Genomic DNA, 15,335 nt, shown 5'->3' with positions numbered 1-15,335 from the left:
AGCATGTGGTGACCTTGGGTTCTGTTACAGCCCTCTAGGGAGCATATGGTGACCTTGGGTTCTGTTACAGCCCTCTGGGGAGCATGTGGTGACCTTAGGTTCTGTTACAGCCTTCTGGGGAGCATGTGGTGACCTTGGGTTCTGTTAGAGCCCTCTGGGGAGCATGTGGTGACCTTGGGTTCTGTTACAGCCCTCTAGGGAGCATGTGGTGACCTTGGGTTCTGTTACAGCCCTCTGGGGAGCATGTGGTGACCTTGGGTTCTGTTACAGCCCTCTGAAGAGCATGTGGTGACCTTGGGTTCTGTTACAGCCCTCTGGGGAACATGTGGTGACCTTGGGTTCTGTTACAGCCCTCTGGGGAGCATGTGGTGACCTTGGGTTCTGTTACAGCCCTCTAGGGAGCATGTGGTGACCTTGGGTTCTGTTACAGCCCTCTAGGGAGCATGTGGTGACCTTGGGTTCTGTTACAGCCCTCTAGGGAGCATGTGGTGACCTTGGGTTCTGTTACAGCCCTCTGGGGAGCATGTGGTGATCTTGGATTCTGTTACAGCCCTCTAGGGAGCATGTGGTGACCTTGGGTTCTGTTACAGCTCTCTGGGGAGCATATGGTGACCTTGGGTTCTGTTACAGCTCTCTGGGGAGCATGTGGTGACCTTGGATTCTGTTACAGCCCTCTAGGGAGCATGTGGTGACCTTGGGTTCTGTTACAGCCCTCTGGGGAGCATGTGGTGACCTTGGATTCTGTTACAGCCCTCTGGGGAGCATGTGGTGACCTTGGGTTCTGTTACAGCCCTCTGGGGAGCATGTGGTGACCTTGGGTTCTGTTACAGCCCTCTAGGGAGCATGTGGTGACCTTGGGTTCTGTTACAGCTCTCTGGGGAGCATATGGTGACCTTGGGTTCTGTTACAGCTCTCTGGGGAGCATGTGGTGACCTTGGATTCTGTTACAGCCCTCTAGGGAGCATGTGGTGACCTTGGGTTCTGTTACAGCCCTCTGGGGAGCATGTGGTGACCTTGGATTCTGTTACAGCCCTCTAGGGAGCATGTGGTGACCTTGGGTTCTGTTACAGCCCTCTGGGGAGCATGTGGTGACCTTGGGTTCTGTTACAGCCCTCTGGGGAGCATGTGGTGACCTTGGGTTCTGTTACAGCCCTCTAGGGAGCATGTGGTGACCTTGGGTTCTGTTACAGCCCTCTGGGGAGCATGTGGTGACCTTAGGTTCTGTTACAGCCCTCTGGGGAGCATGTGGTGACCTTGGGTTCTGTTACAGCCCTCTGGGGAGCATGTGGTGACCTTGGGTTCTGTTACAGCCCTCTAGGGAGCATGTGGTGACCTTGGGTTCTGTTACAGCCCTCTGGGGAGCATGTGGTGACCTTGGGTTCTGTTACAGCCCTCTGGGGAGCATGTGGTGACCTTGGGTTCTGTTACAGCCCTCTAGGGAGCATGTGGTGACCTTGGGTTCTGTTACAGCCCTGTGGGGAGCATGTGGTGACCTTGGGTTCTGTTACAGCCCTCTACGGAGCCCATAAAGTCACCATTAGCATTGCCGGTGCAGGTTTATAAAGAGAACGCTTGAGGAGGATGTCCAGTAACTTAATGTCTTACAAACTGTGGAATGATCTTCCAAATGTAGTTAAAAGCTATACGGTTCCCAAGCAGTTTAAATGAGAAACTAATAAATATGTACTTATCGTCATGTAACACATTTCATTCACACTTTTTCTGCCAAAGAAAATACAGTTTTTGTGTTTGGTGTTATTTAAAAATTTATATACTAAAATTGTTTTCCCTGTGCCTTTTATCAATAAATGTCATTAGCTAATGTACATAATGTGCTAAATGACCTATTGAAGTCATATGTGTTAGCTTACTTCTGGTTTATTGATAAATGTTTATTTCATTAAACCTTTTAATTTTTCGATATATTTTATGTGTTGCTATGAATGCCTGGCGTTCTAGTGACTTTACTAAAATACATATTTGTATATTTTTGTTGTTATTAATAATATTCAATACAATTTCTATACTCTTACTAAAACTACAGATTCTATAATGTAGTACTTAAAATATATATAATTTATTTTAGAATCTTTCAATTACTAAAAATGTTACCATACATCATTTTATTTGATGTATTAATTTTAATTTATTTTACCTAATTTTAATTATTCCCCCATTACAATTTTTCATTTTATCCTAATTAATTGTTATTTTATGACTCCCTGAAGGCAGTATACTACAAGCTAAATTTCTGAGCAATTTTTATGTTGCTTACTTCTTGTTTAGCATTAAGTGTCTACCTCATCCAACTTTGAAACCTCTGTAAACAACCTAACTGTTTTATCTTAAATTGTACCCAAAAAGCTCTGTATTCAAGTGGCTTTACACATTGTATTTATCTTACCTATGTATCTTCCTCTGTTCAGCTGTGATATATATTTACACTTGTATAAATGAAATATTATTATTATTATTATTATTATTATTATTATTATTATTATTATTATTATTAAAGTTAATTGACAATATGGGTGAAGTAGCATCGTTCACAGAAACATAATGGTGCCTCTCACTGAGTTAAGATTGCAAGTATTGACGGGAGAGGCTCCAAAGTGTGACACTTGTCCAGGGGCTACTCGGGAAGAGCCTTCCTTGCCAAGTGTGACATTGTAAAATATTTCAAGATCACTCAAATTAGCCCTGCAGATTACCACCACCTTGGCTTTGCCTATAAATATCGTCTCTACAACAAAAAAATGTCTAGCTTTGGCGTTCTCATCTACTCTGACTTGGAATTTGGCATTTAAACTCAGTCACCAGTGTGATTAAGGTACTGAACGACTCTTCTTTCTTCCAAAAATGTTATCAAGATTGCTTCACACAATCTTAACAAGATTCGCTCGTTCATCATCCTGTAAGGGGGGGACACGGAACATGTCATGTAAGGGGCACTAGCTTCTAAGCCGTATCATTTATTTATTTATTTACTTATTTATGCATATACAAGAAGGTACATTGGGAATGTGAGGATACATAATATGGTAATTACAGTCTTGTAAAGCCACTAGTACGTGCAGCGTTTCGGGCAGGTCCTTAATCCAAGAAAATTATAAGTAGGTAAATACTTGCAAAATTTATAGACAAAAAAAATGATAACAGTTACATGGAATGAAAAATAGAAGATGAGAGAAAATTGTAGGTACAGTATATTAAAGCACATAGGTAGCTAAGATTGATTGCAATGACAGCTTGAATGGTAGTTGACAAAAATTGGTAGTCACAATACAGCATATGGCTAGCACATTAAAGAAGACAGCAATGAACACAATGATAAGGTTGTTTGATACTACATAAACATTAGGAGATTGGGTAACACTAGGTACAGAGCAAATTTAAAGCTCAGTGTAGGAAACTAAGAAGATGAAATTAGGTACTTTTTGGTTTTGCTTTTAAATAAGGCAAAAGTTTTACAGTTTTTCAATTCACTAGGGAGTGAGTTCCATAGACTAGGTCCCTTAATTTACATAGAGTGTTTACACAGATTAAGTTTGACCCTGGGGATATCAAAGAGATATTTATTTCTGGTGTGGTGATAATGGGTCCTATTACATCTGTCCAGGGAGAGTTTCAGAGCATGGTTTGCATTTAAGAACAGGGTTTTGTAAATGTAGTTGACACAAGAGAATGTGTGGAGGGAGTTAATATTTAGCAAGTTTAGTGATTTAAACAAGGGAGCTGAGTGTTGTCTGAAAGCAGAGTTAGTTATTATTCTGATAGCAGATTTTTGCTGCGTGATGATGGGCTTAAGGTGGTTTGCAGTGGTAGACCCCCATGCACAGATACCATAATTAAGATAGCGATAGATTAGTGCATAATATAGAGAGATGAGAGCAGAGTTAGGAACATAATATCTGATTTTACAGAGTATACCAACTGTCTTAGAGACTTTCTTAGTTATGTGTTGAATGTGGGTGCTGAAGTTGAGTCTCTTGTCGAGGAATAGGCCAAGAAACTTGCCATCATTTTTATTACTGATGTTAATGTTGTCTATCTGTAGCTGAATTGAATTTGATGATTTGCTTCCAAATAAGATGTAGTCTTTTCGATGTTTAATGTTAGTTTGTTCGTTGAGATCCATAACTGGACTTTTTTTAATTAATTATTCACAACATTATTTAGTGTATGTGGGTTGAGGTTTGAATAGATAAGGGTAGTATCGTCAGCAAACAATATAGGTTTGAGAATATTAGAGACATTAGGCAGATCGTTTATATATATAAGAAATAGAAGCTATCATGGAATACAAGCTATCAAAACCCGGTCATTTACTTCCTTACTTGACGTACTAGTATGTTACTTTACATCAAAAATACAGAACAAATGAATATTATAAAGAAACACTTCAAACACGAGAGTAATAACTCTGGGCTTGCACTTGCCAAAAAATTTAATTCTTGGGACTGAAACGAACGAATCGAGTGCGTGCATTACATTTAATAAAAGACTCAGGGAATAGGACTTATTGCAATAGTAAACACTCGCCAGATAGACGTTCGTACTCCTTAGTACATTTATCTCCCACTCCGGGATCTAAAATATCTGATTCACAAACTACAATTCTTGACTTTGAGATAAGTGAGAAGCCTTGTTAAGTGTGTTGATCCTGGATCGGCGTGTGCGGGAAATATCCCAGCAAGTAGATTCATTAAATGTAATTGATAATGTGGAGTGGTCTGTATTAGGGAAAAATGGACTGTTAAAATTCTTGACTTCTGCTTGGTGTTAACCTTTACACATATCTTGGGGGGGAGGGGGTTATTCAATTATAGCCTATCTATCGATAATTTTAGATTGATAGGAAAATTTGTAATAATTCTTAGTTAACTAAACTACTGGTATTAGTGTGGATACTCAATGGCCTTATCTAACTTGAAGGGTTCAGCATGAGTATAAGACAGGCATCAGGAAAATCAGTCAGGTATGACTCTCATGGACTTTGGCGTTATCACACGTTACGGCTCGTTGATGTTACTGATTCCCCGATAACCACTAAAGATCTGCTAAACAATTACAACTTATTAACTACGGCAAATGTGTTCCCTATCGCAGATATGTCACGTTCAGAAGAATTAGTTAAATGATTATGAGAAAGTTACCATGATTTATTGGGTCACCTTCCTCATAACCGGCTGTCTATCTATTATGCTATTAAAAGGCCAATTAATATAAATAGACTAGATATAGGACAAACCAGATACAAGGCAATCTCGTAGTTAGAGGTCACAGCAGCTGTAGAACGCTGTAACGGCACGGATGTCCAGTACAAGCATGGCTGCTAAGTTTGCTTCCTCACGAGACCAATTCTACATAAACAGTGGCATCTCTTCCACCCCTGTGTCTAGTCACGTTACTATTCACACCGCTAATTTCTGCCCATTTATTAACGAGGACAGGGAGGCGTCTTTTTATGCATTATTTTATCAGTTCCGATCAGAGAAAACAGTTTTTTACTGTTTGTTATGCTGGACTGGAAGTTTCCAAGAAAGTAAATTATGTTTAATGTATATAAAGTTTATGGGGTGACCATTTCCTCTCCGATTGACTCGTTTAGTTACGTCTTGTATATTTCGCCTCAGGGAGAAAGTTACTTAGTTCTATCTTAGCTTCAATTGAATCCAGTCTTATATAATACTTTTAAAATATAATTAAATTGTAGACTGGAAGAATTAAGAATTTGGGAGAAATAATAGTTACGTTGCCAATGTTGGCTGACACAGTACTCCGCTATGCTGTCCAGAGAGCATCTAGACCTTTCCTCACTGGAAATTAATACAGTTAGTATGGTTAGTTTTCTGACGTAACGAATTTAGCTTATTATATCAGGGGTTAGTAATTGGGGTGTCGGAAATATCCGACAGCGTGCTTCAGTGTAGGCCTTACTCTTCGCTGGAGAGTGAATGTAGTTTCTATAAACTTATAGGCTGATTCTTCATAAATAGGATGACCATATGTACCGTTTTGAATGAGTCTGTATTTTTTCATATTTCCAGACTGTTGCGTCATTTTAATAACAAATTTAATTTTCCCCGTTTATAATAAAATCAATAAATAATTTTTAATACTGAACAATCATAAATTATTATCAATAACTTATAATCGCATATCAATATTATGGATACCAGTACCTCGTATAACCATAGAGTTGTATTATTTGATTGATATTGGCAATTATTTATTCAGAGTAAATAACAAATTCATGTTGGCAACCTTGTGAATCTCTGATGCAGTGTGTGTTCTGCTGTCGCGTTAGTTTTGGTTTTGCCTGTATGTTAACCTGGGGCTTTGTTGTTCTATGCCAGTGGCTTATACTTCATATTTGTTAAATCATTGTCTATCTTTACAGTGTCAAAGAGGCGAAACTACAGGTTTACTGACGATCTCCAGAAGGAATTCAAATTTATTAAACTGGACAATCTGTGGGGTGATGGAACAAGAGTGGTATGCCAGCTTTGTAAGATCTATTTTTCCGTGGCTCGCCGTGGTAGAAACGACATCCAGTTACATCTACATTCCCAGAAACATCAGGATGTTGTAAAGACTCTGGCTTCTAGTAAGTAAATTTTATTATGGATTTTGTCATTGCAGAATAATTGCAAACTCAATAAGTTCATGTAATAAAACTTGTTATCACTTTACTTTTTCATCAATTTAATATATATTACGTAACTCACTTTTTCCTTCACAATGTCCAGTTTTTGTCTGAAGGTAATATGATCAGCCTACTGATAAACGGCTAACACAAATTTGCAGTTAATTTTAAGTTATAAGATGAAACAATCAATCTCTTACAAGAAATAAAACTACTGACAGGTATATAATGAGGAAGATTTGAGTTTACATAACTGCTATATAAATTTCAATAGGGTAAGGTATTGATTACGAGACATTATATTGATGGAGTTACAGTTCTAGACAGTAAAGTATTAGGTAAGTTAGTAGCACAAGATGGAACACTATGATAAGGAAAGCTGCAGATGTACTGTGTCTACCACAGAAACTCCTTTTCGGGACATTCTCTGGACCAAAAGAGAGTTTCCCTTGGATTGGAAATTTGTCACTCCCAACTTCAAAAAAGTTAGAAAGAGCTCAGCAGAAATCTGCTGACTGATCAGCCTGACCTCATATATCTGCGAGTACAGAGAGAATCTTAATAGAATAATTTAACATCTCAATTATTCACCAATCTCGTCAAATCAACACAACATGGGTTTATTAAAAATAATTACTGGCTTACAAATCTGCTCACATTTTTAGAAACCTAGATCTTACCTGGAGAAGGTCTCCAGAGTTGGTCTATTCCCTGAGCCCAGCCGTGGAATAGAACGTTGTAGTTGATATATGGGCATATGGGCCCATATATTGACTACAACCAGGTTGTTCTAGTAGTTCTTGGAAGAACTAATCTAATTGCTTCTTGAAGAAATCCACCTTTGCCCTAACCTAGCCAACTAGTGAACTTACGAACAAAAAATGTTACATTATGTAAATATCGCAAGCCACTACCATATTCTTGTACATGAAATTTTAGCCTTAGGTAAAGTATACGTCAAAATGCGTGCTATAAAAAAAGGTAAGTTATTCATATTAATCTCATTTTATGGGCTATCACTCCATGGTCACACTTATCAGATGCCTCTGCAAGATATGTGTATGACTTTTTTATGTAAAGGTGAGGTGAAGGTTTTTTATGATTGCCGTTCATCGAGTGTTAATTTAGCTGTGTGCAAATATGATTTGTGACTGTGCTATTGCCTCTCTCCTTTGACCACCCATAAATAGCTTCATTGTCTACCACTTAATTTACGATCGAAATATATTCATATGTTTTTATGTTAATGATAATTAATATTGTATTATCTTACTGTATTTATTTTTACTAATTTCTTCATATGTAAACTTGCAGATAATCCGTTTGTGTGTAGCACCATAGAGATCCCTACTGTTGTGGGTCTCCTGAGGAATATTCTTACCCAGTATCCCGATAATGGTCAGATAATCAAGGTACGTTTCCAAGTAACTTGTGCAGGAAATTCATCAATGGGATATGTTCATTTTTTAACTATTAGTGACATTTTCTACGGTTCCCCGGAGCTATCCATGGCTGATATGGATACCCTTACTATTTTGCATCAGTCGATGAGGGTGGAGTTCTAGGCCTACCGGGGTCCACGAGCCAGAACCTGGCCCCTCACAGAGGCACGGGGAGCAATGGCCCATAGAAATGCACATGTGATTTGGAGCATTCTATATCTGCCATCGACCGGGACAGGCACCCAGAAAGGTAAGCGCCACAAAACAAACCACTATTCTGGTTAACAACGAGAACTGACAAACGAGTGGACAGAACTCCCAAAAGAAAAACAAGCAAACAAGCATGACATCACACGAGCCGCGCCGCATGTCTGCGCAGCTCCCCTCTCCCCGGGAGGGGGAAGGGGGAGCCCCAGACATCCGAGCCGGCGATCCACGCCCCAGTTCCTCGGCTGATGGGATCGTGCATGGTCGTGTGGCTCCAGCTCCAGTCTTGTCTCAGTGCTTTGACTTGTTTTCAGTGCTGCTCTTACGGTGGTCGTGTGAGCTGGCAGTAGTTTTCTCAGGTACTCGGGCTGCATGTGCTTAGGGTCACCTTCCCTGAGTGCCCTGTAAGTACCGCCCTTGGGGCTTGGGGTTGCCTTCCACAAGTCACCTTGGGTCTACCTCTGTTGGCTTTTCCTGCTTGGCGTTTGGCCGCCCCGAGTGTTTACCTTGGGGTCAGTGGTAGTTATAGCACTGGTGGGGCACAGGGTACTGCGTAGCTAGTTTTCACCTATAATAGCAGCCGGCTCTGTTCCCACTGGGTACGTTGTCCACTTGTGTGGTTTTTCTTTTCTTTTTGTTTTTACCTGGTGGGGGGGGGGGTGGTCTGCCTTGTGTTTTCCCTTCCCCTTATATTAGGGTCGTTTGTGTGGTGGCATCCCCTGCTTCGCCCTCGCGAGTGGACACGTCCCATGGGTTCAGCTTTTAGCAGTTTGCTTGGTAGTTTGGGACGCCGGTTAGCAGTGCCCTGCCTGGGATAACCCTTAGCAGACCCAGTCTGGGAAACCCCGCGGGGGCTCTCGGGTCCGATGGAGGAGACCCTTGCGTCCTCTCTCGCTGTGTGCGAGTTTTAGGGTTGCTCTGTCCCCTTGTCTCAGGGTGACTCTCATTGTTTTTGCCTCCGTCATGCTGCCTGTTGGGTCGGTGACACATTCGACTCTGTGTCCTGCGAGCTGTGTTGCTTTTTCGTGATTCAATTCACCCAGTCTGCTGATGATTTACTTAGGGTGCAGGCAGCTCGTGCATTGCAAGGTAGGTTTAGGTTGTTGCAAGGCGCTCGGGTTGTCACTTCCCCGTACGCCCCGAGGCTGCCCCGTTTTGTGTATATGGACCCGGACTTGGGGGTGTTGGTCACTTCGGCCTTGGTTCCGTCTGCGCCCCCTTGTTCTTCTCCTTCAGTGGTTCATTCTGTTCCCCCTCTCCCCCTGCTTCCGGCCCTAAGCATCTGAGGGCTTTGGGGTCGGGGTGGGGTTTAGAGGTTTCTGAGACTCGGGCAGTTTCAGGGGTTGCCCCGTCCGGGGTGGCTACAGAGGCATTCAAGTCTGTTCCTCCAGCCGATGCTCTGGGGTCTGATCAGTGGGCCCCTTCTCTTTCGGCTGCCCCGGCTTTTTCTTGTGAGGCCGAGGCTTTGGAGGACGGCTCAGCCCCGGGGCCTGGTGTAGAAGATCCTGGGATTGGTGAAGAGCTGACTTGGTGGCCTTGGGCTCAATTGGACCCCGCCTGGATTTTCCGTCCTTCTGAGCCGGGCTTACTGATGCAATGAGTGGGGTTTTCCTTTCCCCCCTCTGCGTACGATTTGGACTTGGGTTCTGCTCCTCCCCGGGTTTGGTTCCTTGTCCCTGTAGATTCTTCAGTTCCGTCTTTCCGGAGGATTTCGGCGGAATGGACGGTCGATGCCGACTCCTTCAGTTGGCTCTGCCGGACGTTTGGGCGCCCAGAGGTGGACCTCTTCGTGTCGGCGTGGTCGAGGCGTCCTCCGATTTACGTGGCGCTTCCCCGACTGCGAGGCCGTCGGGATCGACGCTTTTTGGCAGGACTGGTCGAGGTGGGGGTTCCTGTACCTCTTTCCCCTGGTTCAGCTGCTGCTCCAGGTCATGGCTCGCTTGGAGACTTACCAGGGTGAAGTGGTCCTCTTAACCCCGTGGGGGCCGGCCCAGCCGTGGTTTCAGGCGCTGCTTACCTGGTGTCCGAACCCTGAGGTTTTTCCGCAGCTCCGCCTCTTTCAGGTGATCGGGCCGGTCCGGTACATGACTGGTTCGCTCTTCTCCGTGAGTCTTCGCGTTTGGTGTTTTTGACTCGTGTTTATCACCATCTTAATGGTGAGCAGGTGGCTTCCTTTTTGGTTTCTCACCTGCGAGTTTCCTCTCAATGGCAGTATGAAGTTTCCTGGCTGTCCTTCCGGTTCTTTTTGACCCTTCGTCGTTGTTCCTCGCTTTCGGTTCGGGTGGTGTTGTCCTTTCTCTCTTGGTTGTTTCATTACCGTCATCTGATGCCTAATACTGTCGCCTCGTAACGTGCGGCGCTGGCAGAGCCGCTGCAGCTGGCTTTCAGAATTTATGTTACTTCTGCGCAATTTCGCAAGTTGTCTCGGGCATTGTTTCACCTCCAGCCTGCTCATGCGCCACCTGAGCCGTCCTGGTCCTTTGACAGAGTGCTCTTCTATCTTTCTTTTCTTCGGTTTGTTGTGCCCCTTCGGTACAAGATTGTTTTGCTAAGGCTCTTTTTCTGTTGACATTAGCCTCTGGGGGTCGCGTGGTGGAGCTTCATGCTCTTCTCCGGCGCAGAGGTTTTTGCTCCTTTGGTCGTGGTCTTCGTTATGTTTGTCTGCAGCTGTCTCCCTTTTTTCTGGCGAAGAATGAGACTGCTGCTTTCCGGAGGGATCCTTGGGTTGTGGATGCTTGGTTTGTCAGCCCGGGGGTTCACCATGTGTTGTGTCAGGTTGCGGCCCTCTGCTGTTATCTGTGCACCACGGCTTCTGTGTCCAGGGACAAGCTTTGGGTTGATCCGGTTTCCCTTCTTCCCTGTTCGCTGTTTTGGGTCTCTCAGGTCGTCCGCAGGGTTATTAAATCCAGCCAGCCTGTGGTCTATCCCCGTGCCCATGACATTCGTAAGTTTGTTGCTCTTGCTGCCGTCTTCATCAATATGTCTTGGGCTGACATTTGGGCATGGGGATTTTGGCGGTCGAACAGGGTCCTGGCTGCACGCTACCTTGTGAACGTTTCTGGGCCCAGTCGGGCCTGTGTTGCTTTAGGTCAGCAGATGCAGCCCATTGTCTCGTCTTTGCGTTGAGGAGTGGAACACTGATTGCCTCCCGGGTAAGTCCCCTTGGTTTTCTTTGGTGAGGTAGCTCCGGGGAGCCGTAGGGGCTCCCCCCAGAAAACCAGGATTGAATGTAATGAAACGCCATTTTCTGGGTGAGTCCCAGAGGCTCCCCGGCATCCCTCCCACCCTCCGGTCAGCGGTTTTTCGTGTTTTTTATATCCAACCTCTGAACTAGGGCGTGCATCGCCGGCTCGGGGGTCTGGGGCTCCCTTTTTCTCCTCTGGGGGAGGGGGAAGCTGCGCAGACATGCGGCGCGGCTCGTGTGATGTCATGCTTTTTTGCTCGTTTTTCTTTTGGGGAGTTCTGTCCACTCGTTTGTCAATTTTCGTTGTTAACCAGAATAGGGGTCTGTTATGTGGCGCTTACCTATCTAGGTGCCTGTCCCAGTCGATGGCAGATATAGAATGCTCCAAATCACATTTGCATTTTTATGGGCCATTGCTCCCTGTGCCTCTGTGAGGGGCCAGGTTTTGGCTCGTGGTCCCCGGTAGGCTAGAACTCCACCCACATCGACTGATGCAAAATAGTTAGGGTATCCATATCAGCCATGGATAGCTCTGGGGAGCCTGCGGGACTCGCCCAGAAAATGGCGTTCATTACATTCAACGCTGGTTTTATGTATATGTTTACTCATAAGTGTACTACAACACAAAATTGGAGTTCTAAATTCATCCATACTTTCATAAACAAAATCTATATATGTATATTTCAAACCTTATTCGGAGTTAAAAAAAATACGTGTTAGATTTTAGAAGAAAAATTTATGTTAATTGTATGTAGTGACTATTGTACTGCACTAAAGCTTATATCACACTAACAATAAATGACTTTTCATTCACCTGGGCTCTAGGAGACTCGAACCATGTGTAACACAAGACCCACTCTACCAATGTACTTACCAATGGGGACACTCACTGCTGTTATGGATGTTTAATAATAAACAACTGCCACAACTTTCCCTAATTTACGTGTATGACTGAATTACTGGCTACAGGGGAAGAAGGAGTCCAATAACATTAAATTAAGTTTAATTAAGTCATTGGAGGATCACAGTGAAATTCCTCAAGGCAAATTCTGATCCCTGGGACTCAAAATTAATATGGAGGGGGGAAATTACCTAAACACAAGAAATCATTTATCACCTTTATTGACAATTAATCAAAATGAGAATGAAGCACATCCTAGTATATAAATCCCTATCTGTATAGGCAATGGGTGGGGGAGGGGGGGGGGGGGGTGTTACACCAACAAGGCATAACTCAAATGTTGCATATCACCGGACTTTTTTGCTACGTAGCCAAGATGTTGCTGACTCCCCAAAAGGTATGATGTTCACCTTCTCTCCAGAACACACCAGTCACACTAACAATTGTTCTTCCTTCTCACAGGAAGGCCCATAAGGCTCCGTGCCCTCATCCTGCAGTCAATGGGTACCAGGCCCCCTAAGGTCTACCGCCAATCATTTCAAATCCAGGTGCTCGGCCCCCTGAGTCCAGCTAATGAGTTCCAGGCTGGTTCCAGGTTCCTAGTTCCCTAGGACGCTCCGCCCCACTTAGGCCTCCATGGCGTACAACTAATCGGTTCACCACCGCTTGGGCACCCTGGCCATGAGACCAATGGCCCAGAAAGACAGCCAAAATGGCAGCCAGGAAGGCAGCCAGGATGGCAGCCAGGAAGGCAGCCAGGAAGGCAGCCAGGATGGCAGCCAGGAAGGCAGCCAAAAAGGCAGCCAGGATGGTAGCCAGGAAGGCAGCCAAGAAGGCAGCCAGGAAGGAAGCCAGGATGGCACCCAGGAAGGCAGCCAAGAAGGCAGCCAAGAAGGCAGCCAGGAAGGCGGGGTTTTCTCAGGGACCGGATAAATAATCTGGACCAGAAAGTGTTGAGAAGCAAAGCTTATTTGTGCTCTGCCAAGAAGGTAACTTGAGAGCCACAGTGTTTATGATCCTGGGCTGATGGATTTGCTCCACCCGTCACGGGTATAGGGAAAAGGAGGCTGGAGGGGGGGGGGAAAGAAAGGGGAGAAAGAGGGAATAGAGAGGAGAAAGCGAGAGGGCAAACTCTCTTGCAAGGGGGACAGACCGCCGAACCACCAAGTGGGACCCTTGACTAAGGATTTATTGTCCCTGTCCAATGTCTAACCTGCCAAGGACTGGGTAGGGAGAAGAAGGAAGGGGAAGGGAGAGCGAGAGCTTCAACAGGCCGTTACACTTTGACCCCATGCGTGTGGCAGAAGCTCTATCCACTCAGCTATGAGATTTCATAGCTGGGTGAATAGAGTCTCCTAGAACCCAGGTGAATGAAATGTTTATATCCAGGAAGTGTGGAGAACAATTTAGTAGATATGACATTACTGCATAAAGGGCAATATTAGTTTAACACATCATATTAACAGTAAATATTACATTATAAACTGCAGGAACTGGTACAGAACGCTGAAGACGCAGGAGCGACGGAGGTGGAGGTGGTGCACGACACCCGCCGAGTCCAGTGTCCCGGAGCTCACGCTCATCTTCACACCTTCCTCACGGTAAATGATTTGTTTCTTGTCATAACTTCCAGTCATCAGTAGCCTGGTGTACATGGCAGTGTTTCTGTACACCATCATGCTAGTGTACATGGCAGTGTTTCTGTACACCAGCATGCTACTGTACATGGCAGTGTTTCTGTACACCAGCATGCTACTGTACATGGCAGTGTTTCTGTACACCAGCATGCTAGTGTACATGGCAGTGTTTCTGTACACCAGCATGCTACTGTACATGGCAGTGTTTCTGTACACCAGCATGCTACTGTACATGGCAGTGTTTCTGTACACCAGCATGCTAGTGTACATGGCAGTGTTTCTGTACACCAGCATGCTACTGTACATGGCAGTGTTTCTGTACACCAGCATGCTAGTGTACATGGCAGTGTTTCTGTACACCAGCATGCTAGTGTACATGGCAGTGTTTCTGTACACCAGCATGCTAGTGTACATGGCAGTGTTTCTGTACACCAGCATGCTAGTGTACATGGCAGTGTTTCTGTACACCAGCATGCTAGTGTACATGGCAGTGTTTCTGTACACCAGCATGCTAGTGTACATGGCAGTGTTTCTGTACACCAGCATGCTAGTGTACATGGCAGTGTTTCTGTACACCAGCATGCTAGTGTACATGGCAGTGTTTCTGTACACCAGCATGCTAGTGTACATGGCAGTGTTTCTGTACACCAGCATGCTAGTGTACATGGGAGTGTTTCTGTATGCATGAAATGTGATAAAATTTTCAGGATTGATTAATAGGGAAAACTTCTAGGGGACTTGTACTGTATTAAATTAAAAAATTACTGTATGAAAATTAATTCAATTAAAGTCCCTAGCTAGGGTCGTAAATCCTAGCTCCTCTTTTCTAATGGCAGACTGTGGGCTGCTAGGGGCAGGTGGGGTCCCTAAAGGTGAATGGAGAAGTTGATTGAAGATCCACAATCCACCTGCGGACAATTCGACACATCAGCTTGTATCGTTAATACAAGGATAAGATTAACTAACTTAGTTCTAGATTTGAACACTGGTTCTGTTTAAATCAAGGATCTAAACATGTACACAGTCCAGCCTTGCACCATAACTACAACAGTCAAAATTCATATATTAACAAACACAACAATTAGTATTGTAGAAGTATGATTATGAATATGCAATTAAATGACCTTAAATATGGTCCCAGTACTGTTAACTAAGTACAAGAGATTATATTCAATATGATAAACTTATTTTATAAATTAAAGATAACTAAGTAAGCAATTGTTAACTTAAGGTATATTATCAATATTATATATATATATATATATATATATATATATATATATATATATATATATATATATATATATATATATAT

The 15,335-nt window shown here is 43.8% G+C and overlaps 1 protein-coding gene across 1 annotated transcript in view; it reads left to right on the top strand.

The window, feature by feature from the left end:
• Positions 1 to 15,335, top strand: part of LOC123761592 (uncharacterized) — a 338,154-nt gene that overhangs the window by 223,356 nt on the left and 99,463 nt on the right. Inside the window, exons 7-9 of the mRNA XM_069330756.1 lie at positions 6,404 to 6,610; positions 7,964 to 8,061; positions 13,874 to 13,984. Coding sequence (XP_069186857.1) covers positions 6,404 to 6,610; positions 7,964 to 8,061; positions 13,874 to 13,984 — 416 coding nt within the window. The remainder of the gene's footprint in view (positions 1 to 6,403; positions 6,611 to 7,963; positions 8,062 to 13,873; positions 13,985 to 15,335) is intronic.

The sequence above is a fragment of the Procambarus clarkii genome, chromosome 24, assembly GCF_040958095.1.
Source record: "Procambarus clarkii isolate CNS0578487 chromosome 24, FALCON_Pclarkii_2.0, whole genome shotgun sequence".
Taxonomy (NCBI): domain Eukaryota; kingdom Metazoa; phylum Arthropoda; class Malacostraca; order Decapoda; family Cambaridae; genus Procambarus; species Procambarus clarkii.
Note: the sequence above shows the minus strand (reverse complement) of the source record. Positions and strands in the feature narration are given on the sequence as shown.